Source organism: Dysidea avara, chromosome 1, assembly GCF_963678975.1.
Source record: "Dysidea avara chromosome 1, odDysAvar1.4, whole genome shotgun sequence".
Lineage (NCBI taxonomy): Eukaryota > Metazoa > Porifera > Demospongiae > Dictyoceratida > Dysideidae > Dysidea > Dysidea avara.
Genome location: NC_089272.1, coordinates 33,901,980 through 33,918,634, shown reverse-complemented (window position 1 = coordinate 33,918,634; position 16,655 = coordinate 33,901,980). Strand labels below are relative to the sequence as shown.

Here is a 16,655-nt window from a genome sequence, read left to right as displayed (position 1 = left end):
AAATTTTCACCGATACAGATACCGATACCGATAATTGCTATACAATTTACAATCATCTCAAGCTGGCTATGTGTGACTGTTCTAGTAGAATATATTATTGTGCAGTGACTGTTCTATTAGAGTATTTCGATCTTTTTCATGCAAACATAGTAAGTAGCAGTTGCTTGATGTTTAGCAAAGCAATTCCTGCACCTTTTATGCTAGAATAATACTCAACACTATTTTCAACTTGTTATACCTCACGTTTTGCTAGCATAGGATTTATGATGATAGTTATGGTTATGACGATTGGCGCGAGTGGCTATTAATCGGTATCGGAATACCTGAATAACCGATACCGATCGATACGAAAAGCCCAATATCGGCTCCGATACGATACCGATCCGATTATCGGTGGAACACTACTAAGAAGCTGCCAGCACAGCCCTGTAACCTTGTGTCTGGACTTCTATCATGTTCTGCTTCCATTTTGAAGTCTATCTCTTGCCTATCCCGCCACCCCCATCCTCTCCCCTTTGTGAGCACTTGTGATACTACTTTGCTTGTCCAACTGGTTAGATTTTCTATCTTGTTTAGTGGGAAAGTCTATAAGCAGCTACAAGTACTGGAAGTGGTCTGAAAGGTAATAGATTGATGCATCTCTTGTGTAAATTTCATAAGCATGCTGGCTATCCTTGATGAGTTATGCTGACTTGAATTCTTTAAAACCATTTATCTCAAAACTTTTAATGTGCAAATTGGAGCGTTTTTCCAAAATTTACTCACATAATAGCCATAGTCTGTGATAGTATTTAGCCTTACAATGTAACAAAGATCAATATCAGGAAATTCACTATGAAGTAGCTTGGTCTTTCAATCTCATTATCCTTTATGACTATAAATCTAGACAAAAGTGTTTTATAGCCACAACATGTGATGCTTCCACTTTTGCATTGAACCATATCATTCCAACTATGCATGCTGGAGAACTTTTGGCAGAAATATTATGTCTATTGATTGCAATTGGTTGTAAAATCTTTGCTATACATGTATATGCTAATTCAACTAAGAGAACATTTCTCTTACATTTGTAATTGCATACAATGATATGATTGGAAAGCTGTGGAATGAAGACCAGTTACCTAGTCATAACTTTTATTTTACTAGTGCCGCTATATTTTGTACGGCTCAGTTTGCATTCACCTGAGCCCTCATTTTTTGTTAATAACTCTTGCTACTTGGAACAGCTGTCAAAATATCTACATTGTGAAACACATTAAATGCCAAAACTGTTTATTTAAGAAACACTTTGATACGGACAAGAACAAGTAAGTCATGAGGCTTCAAATATTTCCCATGCAGTTTTTATATACAATCCAGGTGTGTAAATATGTTAACAACATAAAAACACACTTGATCCAGTACAAAACCATTGGGAGTGAACATACATTCACCTCTTTGATGTTACCATAATTATTTGGTGGGGGCTCAGATATTAAACATAAACTGACTATAAGAGACTCTTACAACTAAAAGTTATTGTCCAACCAGAAAGTTGATTTCATTAGCAAACGAGCCATAAATACTGAGCAAAGTAGAATTATGGAGCACTACAGCATGCTGTAGTTGGGAACTCATTGAATTCTAAGAACAAGGAGCATGTAACTCTGTACACTACCAATACTACGGGTGAAATTCAAACATGGCTTCCACTACACATAATTGGTTATACCATTCTTATGCACAACAGGGATACACTGAATAGGCTGCTGATCCATTGTCTTGTGTGAAGGTAGCAAAGCTACCTTGATAGAAAGATCATCGAGTCAAAGGCAAAGTTTGGAATAGTCAAGCAGAGTATTTTGTGTGATTAGTGACCATAGAAATACTGTCCTGCTAAGCCTGTGTTACTATTCCTCCATCATGCCATTGTTGTTTCCATTGCTTCGCTTTAGCACAGCAGAAACATGACGTACTCGAGCACGCACCTCTGCATAATATCCTGATTATGAAACTTTAAAGTTAATATTATTACTAGGACCTGGTCACATACAACCAAGTACATACATCAACTTGACAATTCCCTGGTAATTGCATACACCAATGCGACAATCCTCTTGGTGAGGCTATGCACACAACTAGTAGGTGGTGCATGAAAGTATGATTTAAATTATGATCCAAAATCAACTCAATATGTCACAATAATAGTGACATGCAGATATTAACACAATAAAATGGCATTGTAAATAGAGGTCACTAGTAGCTAAGTGTCGGTATATCATTGGTGTGGCAGTGGCACAGTGATGTGTACACAGTATATGGATACAAAACAGTATATGGATACAAAACATACAGGAGAAAACTATAAATCATTGCAGTATTGTATATACGCTGTAATACATTATTGGCAACATACACAAGCAAACATTAAAATTCATACCACGCTCTTTACAATACATTTACATATAAGCTCTTTACAATACATTTACATATAAAATACAAGTAAACAATACAAACAGACATGCAGTTCCTTGTCTTGTGCAGCTGGCATGTCCTTCGTATTGGAGGTGCCGGGTGTGACCACCTTAATTAACCTGTTTAATCTTCTTTACTTGAATGAATCCACTGGCAGCTGGCATGGCGACTTGAGACTAGTGTGTCAGCTGGCAACACTTCAAAACAAATAATCAGTAGTTCTTCGTCTATTTTGCTGCACCTGTCTGGTCAATTAATTGGAATCACATGCTAGTGTTTTGATCGGCATTAAATAGAATTGTCATGTTTCTATCACCTCAACGAAAACACCCTCCCATTATACAATTGTTTCTTCATTCAACATGGATTCCATCCAGGTGAGTACGAAGCCTTAGGCCTTGTAGTTTTCTCCAACATAATTTATTATTTATTCATTATTTCACTATTCATTATTTATGATGTAATCTCGACAACATTTCTTACTATTCTTAGTACTTGGTTGTATAATTATATATATATATACAGTACATGACAGCCATGTTTGAATTTCGCCGCTTTATGAAGTTACATGCTCCCTTATCCATAGGATTCGATGCACTCCTGCTGTAGCATAGTTGGTAAATTAAAAGCATAACAAGCTGGCACCTAATCAGATATCCTAAGAGGTAGTAAGAATAATTATACATTGTTCATAGCTACATTCGTGTATGGTTTATTTTACAACATTGGGATATGCATGCATATCCCAATGTTGCATATAACACGAATGCCACATGCACATAACATGAATGCCACCCTAGACATCGTATCAATTGCCTCAGTCTGTAAGAGTCCTCCTTTATCATTGCACCTACCCACTGTTTCACTGATGTATTATTCAAGTATGTTAATTTATCCATGAATTTTATTATTATGAGCCAGGATTTACAGTTCAGCTTATATCATACTGTATACTATAGCATTATACAGTAATTGATGTTTTAGGCACCTATTATGCTCAAACTTATGCCAGCATAATAGCAAGAATTAATAATAGTGGAGGGAGAGTGTCTAACACTGCATAGGCCTGTAAAAAATGATCCTGAGAAATTCAAAGGGATTCTTTCTGTAAAACTCTGTAATTTGTAGTATTCTCCATAGGTGAAGATTGTTTCAATCATCACATTTCTTTGTTCTCTCAGTGTGCAATCATCACATTACCTTGTTCTGCCTGTGTGAACATTTTACACATCTGAAGGAATCCCTTTGAATTTCTCAGGATCATTTTTTACAGGCCTATGCAGTGTTAGACACTCTCCCTCCACTATTATTAACTCTTGATAATAGGCTGGGGCCTATGTTTCATGATAGTAAAAGTAATATGTGACCCAGTCTGCAAAAAGGGTCTTACAGCCTTTTCAATTGCATGTAATCGGCAACCCACACCTTGACTTGTGAATGTGGTATCACCCTGAACTTTGGTCCCCTTCTACCCCTCACATAGCACTATGGGTTGGTGTACCATGAAGATGATAGGAAGAAAGCATAAGGAGTTATGATTAGTCAAACTTGACAATTTGGAAAGGCTATAAGACTCCTTTTCGCAGACCGGGTCACATATGTCTGTGGATTGTAGTGCGTGTTGTAAGCCATGCTCACAACTGCACTGAGAGGCAGCTAAAGCTGGTACAAGAGGCAGCTAAAGCTGGTACATTAATTTTGGAGATGAATTGTGGTATGAAAATCTACAAACTGCTTTTGGTGTGTTGTGTGACCAGCTAAGACCATACACAGGCAAGATAGTATTGTTTACCTCTTGCTGTTGATTTGTTGGTTGTCCCATTCTGCTGACTCACTACAAAATTAATATTGAGTACAGATTACTACAGAACAATTGTTGAATTAATTGCACTAGGAATTTCAACGCTGTGTACTATAATCTAAAGTCAAAAGTTTTAAACTTGTCCGCTCACACATTTTACTATAATAACTAGCTGTGTTCTGCAACATTTACTCTGCTTCAAATATATACAGGACTGGTGTAGTGCCCTGTTCATCACCATTAATTTTTATAATTTACTCATTCACACGATGTAGTGTCCCAAAGCACACTTTCATAAAATGTAACTGGATTTGCAAAAACATAACTTTATTTCACATTTTACATACAAGCAAATAAACTGATGCAACATTTCACTCTTTGTACTGAATAACTTAATTGCTCTTTGTATCAACATGCAGCCAGGGAATGTTGCTGCACTCATGGAAAAATTTCGACAATCAACGCAGTGATACAAAGGTTATGAAGCTTCATTCAAAGGTCAAACAATAGGTCTTTTGTGTGTGAAAAAGGTAATTTTTTTCTACCATGTAAATTTGGATACAAATAGCGTAAGTGATCAATTGTCGACTACTATTGAATTATACTCATGAAGCCAATATCATTCAACCCATGGCAAAGCTTATTAGTTTAACATCACTGCAAGTGTAAGTAGAATCTGTGCCTATACTTAACTAATCGTTAATGCATGGCAAAAAGTATTCAAGACGGTTTTCGTTTCATTCCCTCTGTATCGAAAGTCAACCATGTGTATTTTAACTCGACCGTAATAGATTATTCAATAACTTTAAGTTGACCACCCTCGGTTTTTCCCTTTGCCATAGTAACTGCATTTACGGAGTAGATTAGTAATGGATACTATCAGACTCCACAATTCTCAAGATCAATATCCTATTATGGTATTGCCTTTAACAACCGAGTGGTAACAAAGCATTCTATAGTTTTTGTGAAATGAAACAAGAAGAAGACCTTGTCTAGTGTTGTAACATGGCTCAAATGGATGACAGTGCCATTACTGACTACCATTTCACTGTTTGTGCATCCAGAGCGTGATTTCAGGTTTGTTCTGTAATGTTGTAGCGACTCGATCTCCATTTTCCTTATCTAGATATGATAGAGTTCTTGCGTATTCCTTGGGGCCTGTTTCACTTCTTGGGATTCTTTCTAGAGCTCTTGTCACCAACTATCCTTACTGTAGTGAATATTCAGGCAGCTCCGCATAATTTCAGTATTTGACTTTAAATACACCTGTGGTCGACAAAAGACACCGGTTGACATTTGATCGCTTACGCTAGTGATTTTAATAAATTTCACTGAAATATCCACACTCTGAGTTCAGAATATCATAAAACAACACTGAAGAGAAATTTACAAAGCCAGTACTATGAAAATACAGCAGTCTGGTGTATTATCTTCTAGAAAGTAGTGGGTAGATTTTAATCTTTTTGAAGTATGTGAAACTAGATTAATTTTATTTTCAAAATCCTATGGAAATTACCAATATGGATGATTTTTCTATTAAAACCAGGTTTTAAACATCTAGTACTATATACAAATTGTTGGAGCTTTCATCTACTAGAAAATTATTGCCTAACTCTATAAAGTATGTAGAACTTACATGTACAATATGTGACCGTCTCAACAAAAACCCGACTTGTTCGCACAAGCATGCGTATTGAGAAAAGCGAAATTTTATAATATTTCGTAAAATTACACATGCTACAAACAAAAAAAAAAACTACGCAAGTTTTTATTAGGCCAGTACTCAAAGAAGGAAGACTCAAATCGATTACAACTATATACTATCTTATTCACCTGTTCATGGAGAGTCCGAAAATTTTTGTTTTGTTTCTCTAGCTCCAATAAGTCCAATAAGATGCGTATCGCGTGCGTTTGTTCATGATGCGGTAAACGTAAACAAGATTGTCATCATTTCTTAACTACCAAACCGCCTTCATATCCATATGCGCAAGTATCTACAGGACTAATGCTATACTTTGGGTGATGTGCTGATCCATGGTGAGCATTTTAAACTAAATTGCAATGTTGCAGACCAATCCAACCGGAAGTTATGGTAAGCGCCTGTATTATATGTAACTGAATCTGCGAAAACTAAGACAGGAAGTTTGATTTTTTTACACAAACACAAAGCTTAATGAATGTAGCTACTATCAAATTTCACTGTCACAGTTGACCAGAATAAAGTGGCCTGCTTTTGCTGGCTGCTTTTAAGCACAGTGGCGAGCCATACAAGTGGTCTGGAGTCTTGGTGGGGTCCTGGCCAACTAGGAGATGGCTGTGTGTGGCTGTACAGCTTCGTGGTGTTGGACAATGATCTGTGCTGTAAATTTCCTTTCATTTTAGCCAGTTCTGAGCCCTGAATGGCCCATAACGTGGCCTAATTCATCCCAACATGTTCCTTTGCAATTTTTTAACACCATCTTGCCAGCCTTCCAGGACCCATGCCTCCCACCTCCTGGAGCTCGCCTGATACTGACAATCTCGGTTTAAAAACTATCTAAAATGGTAGGAAACTTGGCTGTTGGCTACTTCATCAGTGGATGATCTGGAAGGTAAGAAATCGTTGTGAAACATGTGAAAATTTGGTATCGTATCTACCACCACTGACCAGCTACAACACTCTGGATATTTAAAACCAACGTTTCTCAATACTTTTAAATGGGCGATAAGACCAGTTTTCCCAGAGCCAGTCACATATTTTCAGTATAGTTGCTGTACAAATCGATTATCTTACTCTCCTACTGTCTAGCGCTATAATTCCAAAACTACACACCACAGAAGGCTGAAAATTTGGTGGTCCATCATTCCTTGGGCACTGCAAATATTGCTGAGTGAATAAAAAAAATTAATTTTGCGAACAATTCCGGTTTTTGCTGAGATGATCACATATTTTCTGTAAACAGTAGTTCTAAATTTTAGCGATATACCAAGTCCTGTTTCTATTTTATTAGAAGACTCTGTAAGCAAAATGTAGTATACAGTAGGACCCAGATATTTGCAATCCTTGTTACGTTATGTAAACTGCACATGCCTATCATCATAGATATCCTATATAGTAAGCAATTGGTATGATGGGTAGAGATATAAAAACCACAGCTGCACTGTATACAAACTATGGCATAATTACGGGTGCAGTTGTGATGGTAACTTGTGCAAATAGGTAAAGACACATAAGGATAATCATGTGCATAAACAGAATTAAAATATGGGGCATAGATATGATCAAATTTCAACTTTTGAAATTCTTGCCTTGCTGCATGCACAATAGCTATAACCTACGTACAGAAACTTAAGATTGATTGACACAGTTCTATGGTCAGTTGTGACTGGAAACAGTCTTATCTCCCAAGACAGCGGATTTAATTATTCACCAAGAACACAAAGCTACACGAATAAACTATCAAATTTTTGAATCAAATTTAGCCAGGCTTAAGTTGGCTGCTTTTGCTGGCTACTTTTCCCAAGTACAGTGGTGAGTCATACAGGGGACCTTAGTGGAGCTCTGGCCAGTATGGGAATGGCTGTATGCAGCTGTACAGCTCTATAGTACTGAATACAGACATGTGCTATAAATTTCCTTTCATTTTATCCAGTTAAGAGACCCAAATGGCCCATAGTTTGGCCTAATGCATTCCTATGCATTCCTCTTTTATTGTAAAAACAACTTATTGCTCTCCTCTCCACCCCCTCCCACCACTCCTATTGGAGCTTACCTGTTACAGTCAACATCAAATTAATTTAAGATGGTGGGAAACCTAGCTGTTCTCTACTTGTACAATAGCAATGGATGCTCTGGAAGGTGAGGAATTTGTGTAAAAATGTAAAAAAGTGGTACACATAACTTCAAACCTTAGTGAGCTATATATTCAATACAATAAATACTTAAAACCAACATTTCTTGATACTTTCAAACAGGTGATAAGACAATTTTCCCATACTAGGTAACATACACCACTACATATTTATAAAAAGGTACTCCAGAACAGCTTACTTAACAATTTTAGCTGTGAAACACGTCTGTAAGAGCCACTAAGAACAGCCAGAGAAGCAATTTTACAACTTTGATAGGTCACATGATCCCATGTAACACACAATTTGTATGTGATTGGATCTGGTAAAAACCGGTATAATCACCCATGTCTACTGGGTGACTTGTAATGTAGCTGAACACTATAGCGGTGATTTGTAACCTAGCTGAAATTTCTTCAGAGTGACAATGTAGTTGAAAGGTGGCTTGTAATGCATAGCTGAACTTTCTCCAGAATGACACTGATCTTTCTACAGGGTAATTTGTAACTTATCTAAACTCTCTAAAGGGTGACTTCTAAATGTAGCTGAATCTTCTTTAGAATAATTTGTAACTTAGCTGAACTCTCTTCTTAACTGACTGCACTATTTGAGTATCTTGATCTTGCACTTGCTGCACTGCATATGTAGTCATTAAGCGTTCACCCGAGCCCCCGCCAAATATAGTAATATCAAAGAGGTGAACGTGTGTTCACTCCCAACGGTTTTGTACAGGAACAACCATGTTTTCATGTTGTAAACATGTTTGCGTGCCTGAATTGTCCATACTAATTGTATGGGATATTTTTAAAGCTTCAGTACTCACTTGTTCTTGTCTGTATCAAAGTGCTTTTCTGATTAACAGTTTCGGCATTTAAAGGTCTCCACAGCTCAGGTGGTTGGTTTTCATATTTGACCTAATGGCTTTCTTCTAAACCACTGAAAGGTCTTTTTAAGATGATTTATTCATCTGTACACCAATTTTTCAGCTCATACTCATGGACAGTTTGTCTGGTAGAGGTAGTTACATGTCCAGACTTTTTATTTTTGGGGGGAGGGCAAAAATAATCCCCCACACAAAGGAAAAAGTGGTCTGAGCATCACATTATTGTAGGCATGGTAACTGGCAAGTAATCACTGTGTTTAGCAAATCTCAACTGCATAATTGTTATACACTGTTAGTTTTTTGCAGTATCTTCATGGATTATGACTTGGTTTTTTAACCCAAACAAGGTTTAGGGCTCAATAGTTAAACTACCCACATATCAATAAATTCAATTTTCAGCTTCTTGCTATAAATTGTACTGTGGGCATGAAAACATATTAGTGTTATATAGTATCTAATCCAAAACAGCCAAGCTGTAAAAAAAGTGTGCGGCCCCCAGAAAGGCTATGGTGAAAAAAGATGTGAAATCCAAGGTGGCGGCTAAGAAATGGCTGTGATGGTAGGTTAATGGTAAAAATTTTAATAACGACAATTCAGGTGAATTTTTGTGCCGCTTCACAAAATTTACCTAAATTGTCATTATTAAAATTTTTACCATTAACCTACCATCACAGCCATTTCTTAGCCGCCACCTTGGATTTCACATCTTTTTTCACCATAGCCTTTCTGGGGGCCGCACACTTTTTTTACAGCTTGGCTGTTTTGGATTAGATTTCATTTCTTTTTGTATTTGTATACCCCAAGCCGGCTTTGGGACTTTTTTAACCTATGTTTTTTTCTTTACTACAGGAAGAAGAAAAGATGAAATAGATGTACTTTAAATATTTTATCAGTAAATGTACAAATTATATATACTGTATAATACATAATTATGTGACCGGATTTGAGAAAAAAGGGGTCTTCCACACACATCCAATTTGCCAACTTTGACAATTGATAACTTCAGATTGGAAAGAGCTATTGCCTTGACGTTTGGACAGTGGTGAGCACCACTATAGCTGACTACGTGGTGAAATTTTCAGGTTAATATGTTACTTGAACACTGAGTTATGGTCTCCAACGTTTACGGAATTGGATGTGTGTGGAAGACCCCTTTTCGCAAATCCGGTCACATAATATTATAGTGATTACAGAAATCTCAATGGTGGTTTCTTTGTAACTGAACACTCTACAAGGTGGCTTCTTCTAATTGCTCTCTCTACAGGGTGAATTGTTTGTAGCTGAACGATCTACAAGGTAACTTCTTCTAGCTGATCTCTCTACAGGGTGATGTGTTTGTAGCTGAATTCTGTATAGGTGATTTGTTTGCAGCTGAGCTCTTTACAGAATGGTTTCTTTGTAGCTGAACTCTCTAAAAGGTAACTTCTTCTAACTGATCTTTCTACAGGGCAATTTTTTTCTGGCAGAATTTTCTACAGGGTGATTTCTTTGCAGCTGAACTCTCTACATGGTGGTTTCTTTGTAGCTGAACTCTCTACAAGGTAATTTCTTCTAGCTGATCTCTCTACAGGGAGATTTGTTTGTAGCTGAACTATCTACAAGGTAACTTCTTATAGCTGATCTCTCTACAGGGTGATTTGTTCGTAGTTGAATTCTGTACAGGTGATTTGTTTGCAGCTGAGCTCTTTACAAAATGGTTTCTTTGTAGCTGAACTTTCTCCAAGGTAACTTCTTCTAACTGATCTTTCTACAGGGTGATTTGTTTGTAGCTGAACTATCTACAAGGTAATTTCTTCTAGCTGATCTCTCTACAGGGTGATTTGTTTGTAGCTGAATTCTGTACAAGTGATTTGTTTGCAGCTTAGCTCTTTACAGAATGGTTTCTTTGTAGCTGAACTCTCTACAGGGTGATTTGTTTGTAGCTGAAATCCCTACAAGGTAACTTCTTCTAGCTGATCTTTCTACAGGGCGATTTGTTTGTAGCTGAGTTCTCTACAGGGTGTTTGTTTGCAGCTGAATTCTCTACATGGTGGTTTCTTTATAGCTGAACTCTCTACAAGGTGACTTCTTCTAGCTGATCTCTCTACAGGGTGATTTGTTTGTAGCTGAACTCTCTACAGGTGATTTGTTTGTAGCTGAACTCTCTACAAGGCGATACTTCTAGGTGATCTCTCTACAGGATTCCTTGTTTCTAACTGAACCCTCAACAGGGTGATCTGTTCATAGCTGAACTTTCTACTGGGTGATTTGTTTGCAGCTGAACTCTCTAAATGGTGGTTTCTTTGTAGCTGAACTCTCTACAATGTGACTTCTTCTAGCTGAACTCTCTACAACGTGACTTGTTTCTAGCTGATTTCTCTACAGGGTGACTTGTTTCTAGCTGAACTCTCTACAGGTGATTTGTTTGTAGCTGAACTCTCTACATGGTGGTTTCGTTGTAGCTGAACTCTCTACAAGGTAACTTCTTCTAGCTGATCTTTTTACACTGCATATTTGTTTGTAGCTGAGTTCTCTACAGGGTGATTTGTTTGCAGCTGAACTCTCTACATGGGAGTTTCATTGTAGCTGAACTCTCTACAATGTGACTTGTTTCTAGCTGAACTCTCTATAGGTGATTTGTTTGCAGCTGAACTCTCTACATGGTGGTTTCTTTGTAGCTGAACTCTCTACAAGGTAACTTCTTCTAGCCGATCTTTCTACAAGGTGATTGAGTTTTTTGCAGCTGATCTCTTTACATGGTGGTTGCTTTGTAGCTGAACTCTCTAAAAGGCGACTTCTTCTAGCTGAACTCTCTACAGGGTGATTTGTTTGTAGCTGAACTCTCTACAGGGTGATCTGTTCATAGCTGAACTCCCTATAAGGTAACTTCTTCTAGCTAATCTTTCTACAGGGCGATTTGTTTGTAGCTGAGTTCTCTACAGGGTGATTTGGTTGCAGCTGAACTCTACATGGTAGTTTCTTTGTAGCTCTACAATGTGACTTCTTCTAGCTGAACTCTCTACAAGGTGACTTGTTTCTAGCTGATCTCTCTACAGGGTGACTTGTTTCTAGCTGAACTCTCTACAGGTGATTTGTTTGCAGCTGAACTCTCTACATGGTTTATTTCTTTGTAACTGAACTCCCTGCAAGGTGACTTCTTCTAGCTGATCTCTCTACAGGGAGATTTGTTTGTAGCTTAACTCTCTACATGATGGTTTCTTTGTAGCTGAACTCTCTACAAGGTAATTTCTTCTAGCTGATCTCTCTACAGGCCGATTTGTTTGTAGCTGAACTCTCTACATGATGGTTTCTTTGTAGCTGAACTCTCTACAAGGTGATTTCTTCTATAGCTGATCTTTCTACAGGGTGATTTGTTTGTAGTTGAACTCTCTACATGATAGTTTCTTTGTAGCTGAACTCTCTACAAGGTGATTTCTTCTATAGCTGATCTTTCTACAGGGTGATTTGTTTGTAGTTGAACTCTCTACATGATAGTTTCTTTGTAGCTGAACTCTCTACAAGGTGATTTCTTCTATAGCTGATCTTTCTACAGGGTGATTTGTTTGTACCTGAACTATCTACATGATGGTTTCTTTGTAGCTGAACTCTCTACAAGGTAACTTCTTCTAGCTGATCTCTCTACAGGACAATTTGTTTGTACCTGAACTCTCACATGATTGCTTCTTTGAAGCTGAACTCTCTACAAGGTGATTTCTTCTAGCTGATCTTTCTACAGGGTGATTTGTTTGTAGCAGAACTCTCTACAAGGAAACTTCTTCTAGCTGATCTTTCTACAGGGAGATTTGTTTGTAGCTGAACTCTCTATACATGATTTGTTTGCGGCTGAATTCTCTACATGATGGTTTCTTTGTAGCTGAGCTCTCTACAAGGTAACTTCTTCTAGCTGATCTCTTTACAGGGTGAATTGTTTGTAGCTGAACGATCTACAAGGTAACTACTTCTAACTGATCTCTCTACAGGGTGATTTGTCTGTAGCTGAACTCTCTACAAGGAAACCTCTTTTAACTGAGCTCTGTACAGGGTGAATTGTTTGTAGCTGAACTATCTACAAGGTAACTTCTTCTAGCTGATCTCTCTACAGGATGATTTGTTTTGTAGCTGAACTATCTACAAGGTAACTTCTTCTAGCTGATCTCTCTACAGGGTGATTTGTTTGTAGCTGAATTCTGTATAGGTGATTTGTTTGCAGCTGAGCTCTTTACAGAATGGTTTCTTTGTAGCTGAACTCTCTACAAGGTAACTTCTTCTAGCTGATGTATCTACAAGGTCACTAGTTTGTAGCTGAATTCTCTACATGGTGGTTTCTTTGTAACTGAACTATCTATAAGGTGACATCTTCTAGCTGATTTTTCAACAGGGTGATTTGTTTGTAACTGAACTCTCTACAAGAAAATTTCTTCTAACTGATGTCTGAACAGGGTGAATTGTTTGTAGCTGAACTCTCTACAGGGTGATTTATTTGTAGCTGATCTCTATACAGGTTACTTATTTCTAACTGATCTCTTGAATTCTGTTCAGGGTGACTGCTCTATTAGGATGACTGCTCTATTAGAGTATCTCGATCTCGCACTTGCTACACCAAGTTGGATTTCGTGTTATAACTCCGTGGCTTTAAGTCTGATTTTTCTACACCATTGAAGAGCCTTTCTAAGATGATAACTCCATCTGTACAGCGATTTTCAAAGCATTACCCCAAGTGGTTTATCTGGTAGGCGTGGCAAGCATAATAATAATAATAATAATAATAAAAATTAGCTAATCTCGATTGCGTAATTGTTACACACTGTTGATTTTTTCGCTGTATCTTCCTGGTTTTTAGCTCGATTTCTTTCAAACCACAAAAGGTTTGAGGTTCAATAGTTAACCTATTCACCCACCGATTTTCAGCTTCTTCCTATACGCGGTTTACCCTGTAGGCGTGACAACATATTGGTGTTATTTTTCGTGCATAATCGCTCATAACGCTTTGCCTGTTTATGGTATTCCAGCCAAAGTTGGTACAGAGATGCGCCTTTATACCCCCCTTCTGTATGCCAAATTGCAAGGCAATCGGATAACGCGTTCGCGTTTTATAGCAGTTTTTGTAAGTGTGCGAAAAGAGGAAGAAAAAAAAAACGAAGAAACTAAGCCAATTTTTGAAGTCGCATATCTCAGGAATTCCTGAAGCGATTTCGCTCAAATTTGGAATGTGGAGTACTGAAGTTGGAGGGAATGTACACAGCAAAATTTGTCTTGTTTCATCAAGGAAGCACAGAGCTACGGAGGTGCGAAAATTGCGTTTTCTTTCTTCCTGTCAATATACTCACGGGGTTGCGCGCCGGCTTCTTGGGCCGTACGACACACTACCGTCTGTCTTGATTTCATGAATAATTGTTGATTTCTAGTGTGACCCAGCTTTAATAGCATTCCAACCAAATGTGGTGCCAATATTCACTTTTACACCTGCATAAATTTTAAGGCAATTGAACAGCAGGTTTGTGATTTGTAGCTAGCAAGTTTTGTAAATATGCAAAAATATGAAGAGAAAATTATTAATAAGCCGATTTTGAAGTCTCCTGTCTTTGGAATGTTTGAATCGATATTGCTCAAAATATGGTTTGTGGACCATCAGAAGGGAGATGGCATTTCTACAGTATAAAAATATCACCTCAATTTGTACAGACAGCATGGAGATATATTCACATGTGTGAAAATCACATTTAACTTATTCAATAACCCACACTGGTGTAATGCACTGACTTTATGGGCCACACGAAACTATTATGTGTCTTGATTCTACAGCTATAATGGACTTTACAGTACATCAGTATAATACATAGATCATACGTTCTACTATAATATTATGCAAATGCACACAATGGGGTTTATTTTCCAATATGTCTAGTTAATTTACTGCAAATAACTGTCCAGCTATAGATATTGAAGCTGAAGGTTCTATTATCAATTATATTGTCCAGCTAATTATAACATAAAAGAATTATCATAAACTCTGGATGTGACGTGCTGGCTTTCCTTGTCTGCATGACACATGCATACACTGCTGGAAAAATTTAAACACTTGCAAGCCTTACACACAGCTACAAGGACAGAAAGAATCTAGATGGGACAAAGGCATCAAAGTTTGTGATATGCTAAATCGGTGCTCATCTATATAGTTGTCTATACAGGTCTTATTTTTTGCATCCATACTGTTGTTGATTAAAAACGGTTGTATATACTGTATCTCCTATTCCAGTGATCTTGTCGTTGTCTAATGACCGTGCTGCCTGCAGATCTTGTTGTCAGCATGTACATTGTTGTTGAATGGTTACTATGTTTCAGCTTCACATGCATCTTGTTGATAGCTTGTATGTAAGTGTAGCATTGCTGTTAAAGATCATGTTCCATGTGGGTCTTTTATATATATACAGTATGTACTCACATGTGTACGCTATTTTTGTTGCTGTTTGGTAGCTAGTCTTGCCTCCACATTCTAAATGTATAAAAATTGACCTGTACAACAGCACATGCATGTGGTATGCAAAAAAGTATGTTTCTGGACAAATGCAAATCTAACTGTGAGCCCGCAGAGCTACTTAGCTTATGTCTAGTTATTATCAGTTTTGTGCTGTATTGCTGTGCATTTAGCATAGGTAGCTAAAGTAGATTTTGTAGTTTTATTGTGTGGTGTACGATTGTATACGTGACCTGGCCTGTAAAAACAGGGAATGTGGGCACAAACTACATCCCATCACACAACAGGTTGTATTTCAGTACTGGAACAGAATATTTGCACTCTGTAACTTACATCATGAAGCCAATTAAATGCTCACCAAGAGCGCAATATTACATTGCAATAGCATAACAGTACAAAAAGTTACAAGTGATGGAAGTTTGAAAAAGTAGGCAAAAATCATGTGCCCACATTCCCTATTATTGCAGGCCCAGTATGTGACCAGATTTTATTCAAATTGCATATCAGGCAATATCAAATTAACACCTCCAGTGGATAGCTACACAATCATACTGTACTACTAGTTCTGATCTTCAGTACTACTCAAACTATTCAAAGCTGGTTTTAGCAGATGTCTTTCTGGGCGGTGTGGAGAGCTCAAATGGTGATTTATGACCTTGTGAATGGCCTGGCTTGGTAAGAATCAGTGGTTTACTGGAGGATGGCCTGATAACGTTGGCCAAATGTTTTTCTGCTAATTTTACTGCTTATCAGCCACTAAGAAGCTAGCACGGCCTGGTCAGTCTCCATTTTGAAGTCTGTCTCTTGCCCACCCCACCCCACCCCACCACTCCTCACCCTCCTCCCCTGAGCACCTGTGATACTACTTCACTCATCCAACAGCTCAGATTTTCTACCTTGTTTGGTAAGAAACTCTACAAGCAGTTGTAACTACTGGAAGTGGTCTGGAAGGTAATAGATTGATGCGTAGGTGTTACAAGAGGCCAAAATAAATTAAAAGCTGAGCATGTGAAGCATGCTAATCTAGGGGGATTAGGGGGCATGCCCCCCAGGAAGTGTTTTGAAAACTAACACTTTGATATTGAATTTCAGTGTATTTTCAGCAGTAAAAACATACTTGAAACATTCCAGCAGTGCATTTTTATTTCTTAATTTACTTTGATGTCAGTCACAAACACAACAAAAATTAATTTTAGAGATGCTTGCCACAACCATCGATCTAAAGTGTTGCTGAG

The 16,655-nt window shown here is 37.7% G+C and overlaps 1 protein-coding gene across 3 annotated transcripts in view; it reads right to left on the bottom strand.

Annotated features, from left to right (window-relative positions):
• Positions 1-16,655, bottom strand: part of LOC136262748 (uncharacterized) — a 103,583-nt gene that overhangs the window by 607 nt on the left and 86,321 nt on the right. For 2 of the 3 annotated variants that reach the window (XM_066057146.1, XM_066057162.1), the window contains one exon: positions 4,247-4,288. The exons of the other annotated variant lie outside the window; for it this stretch is intronic. In XM_066057146.1, coding sequence (XP_065913218.1) covers positions 4,247-4,288 — 42 coding nt within the window. The remainder of the gene's footprint in view (positions 1-4,246; positions 4,289-16,655) is intronic. 3 annotated transcript variants of the gene reach the window in all.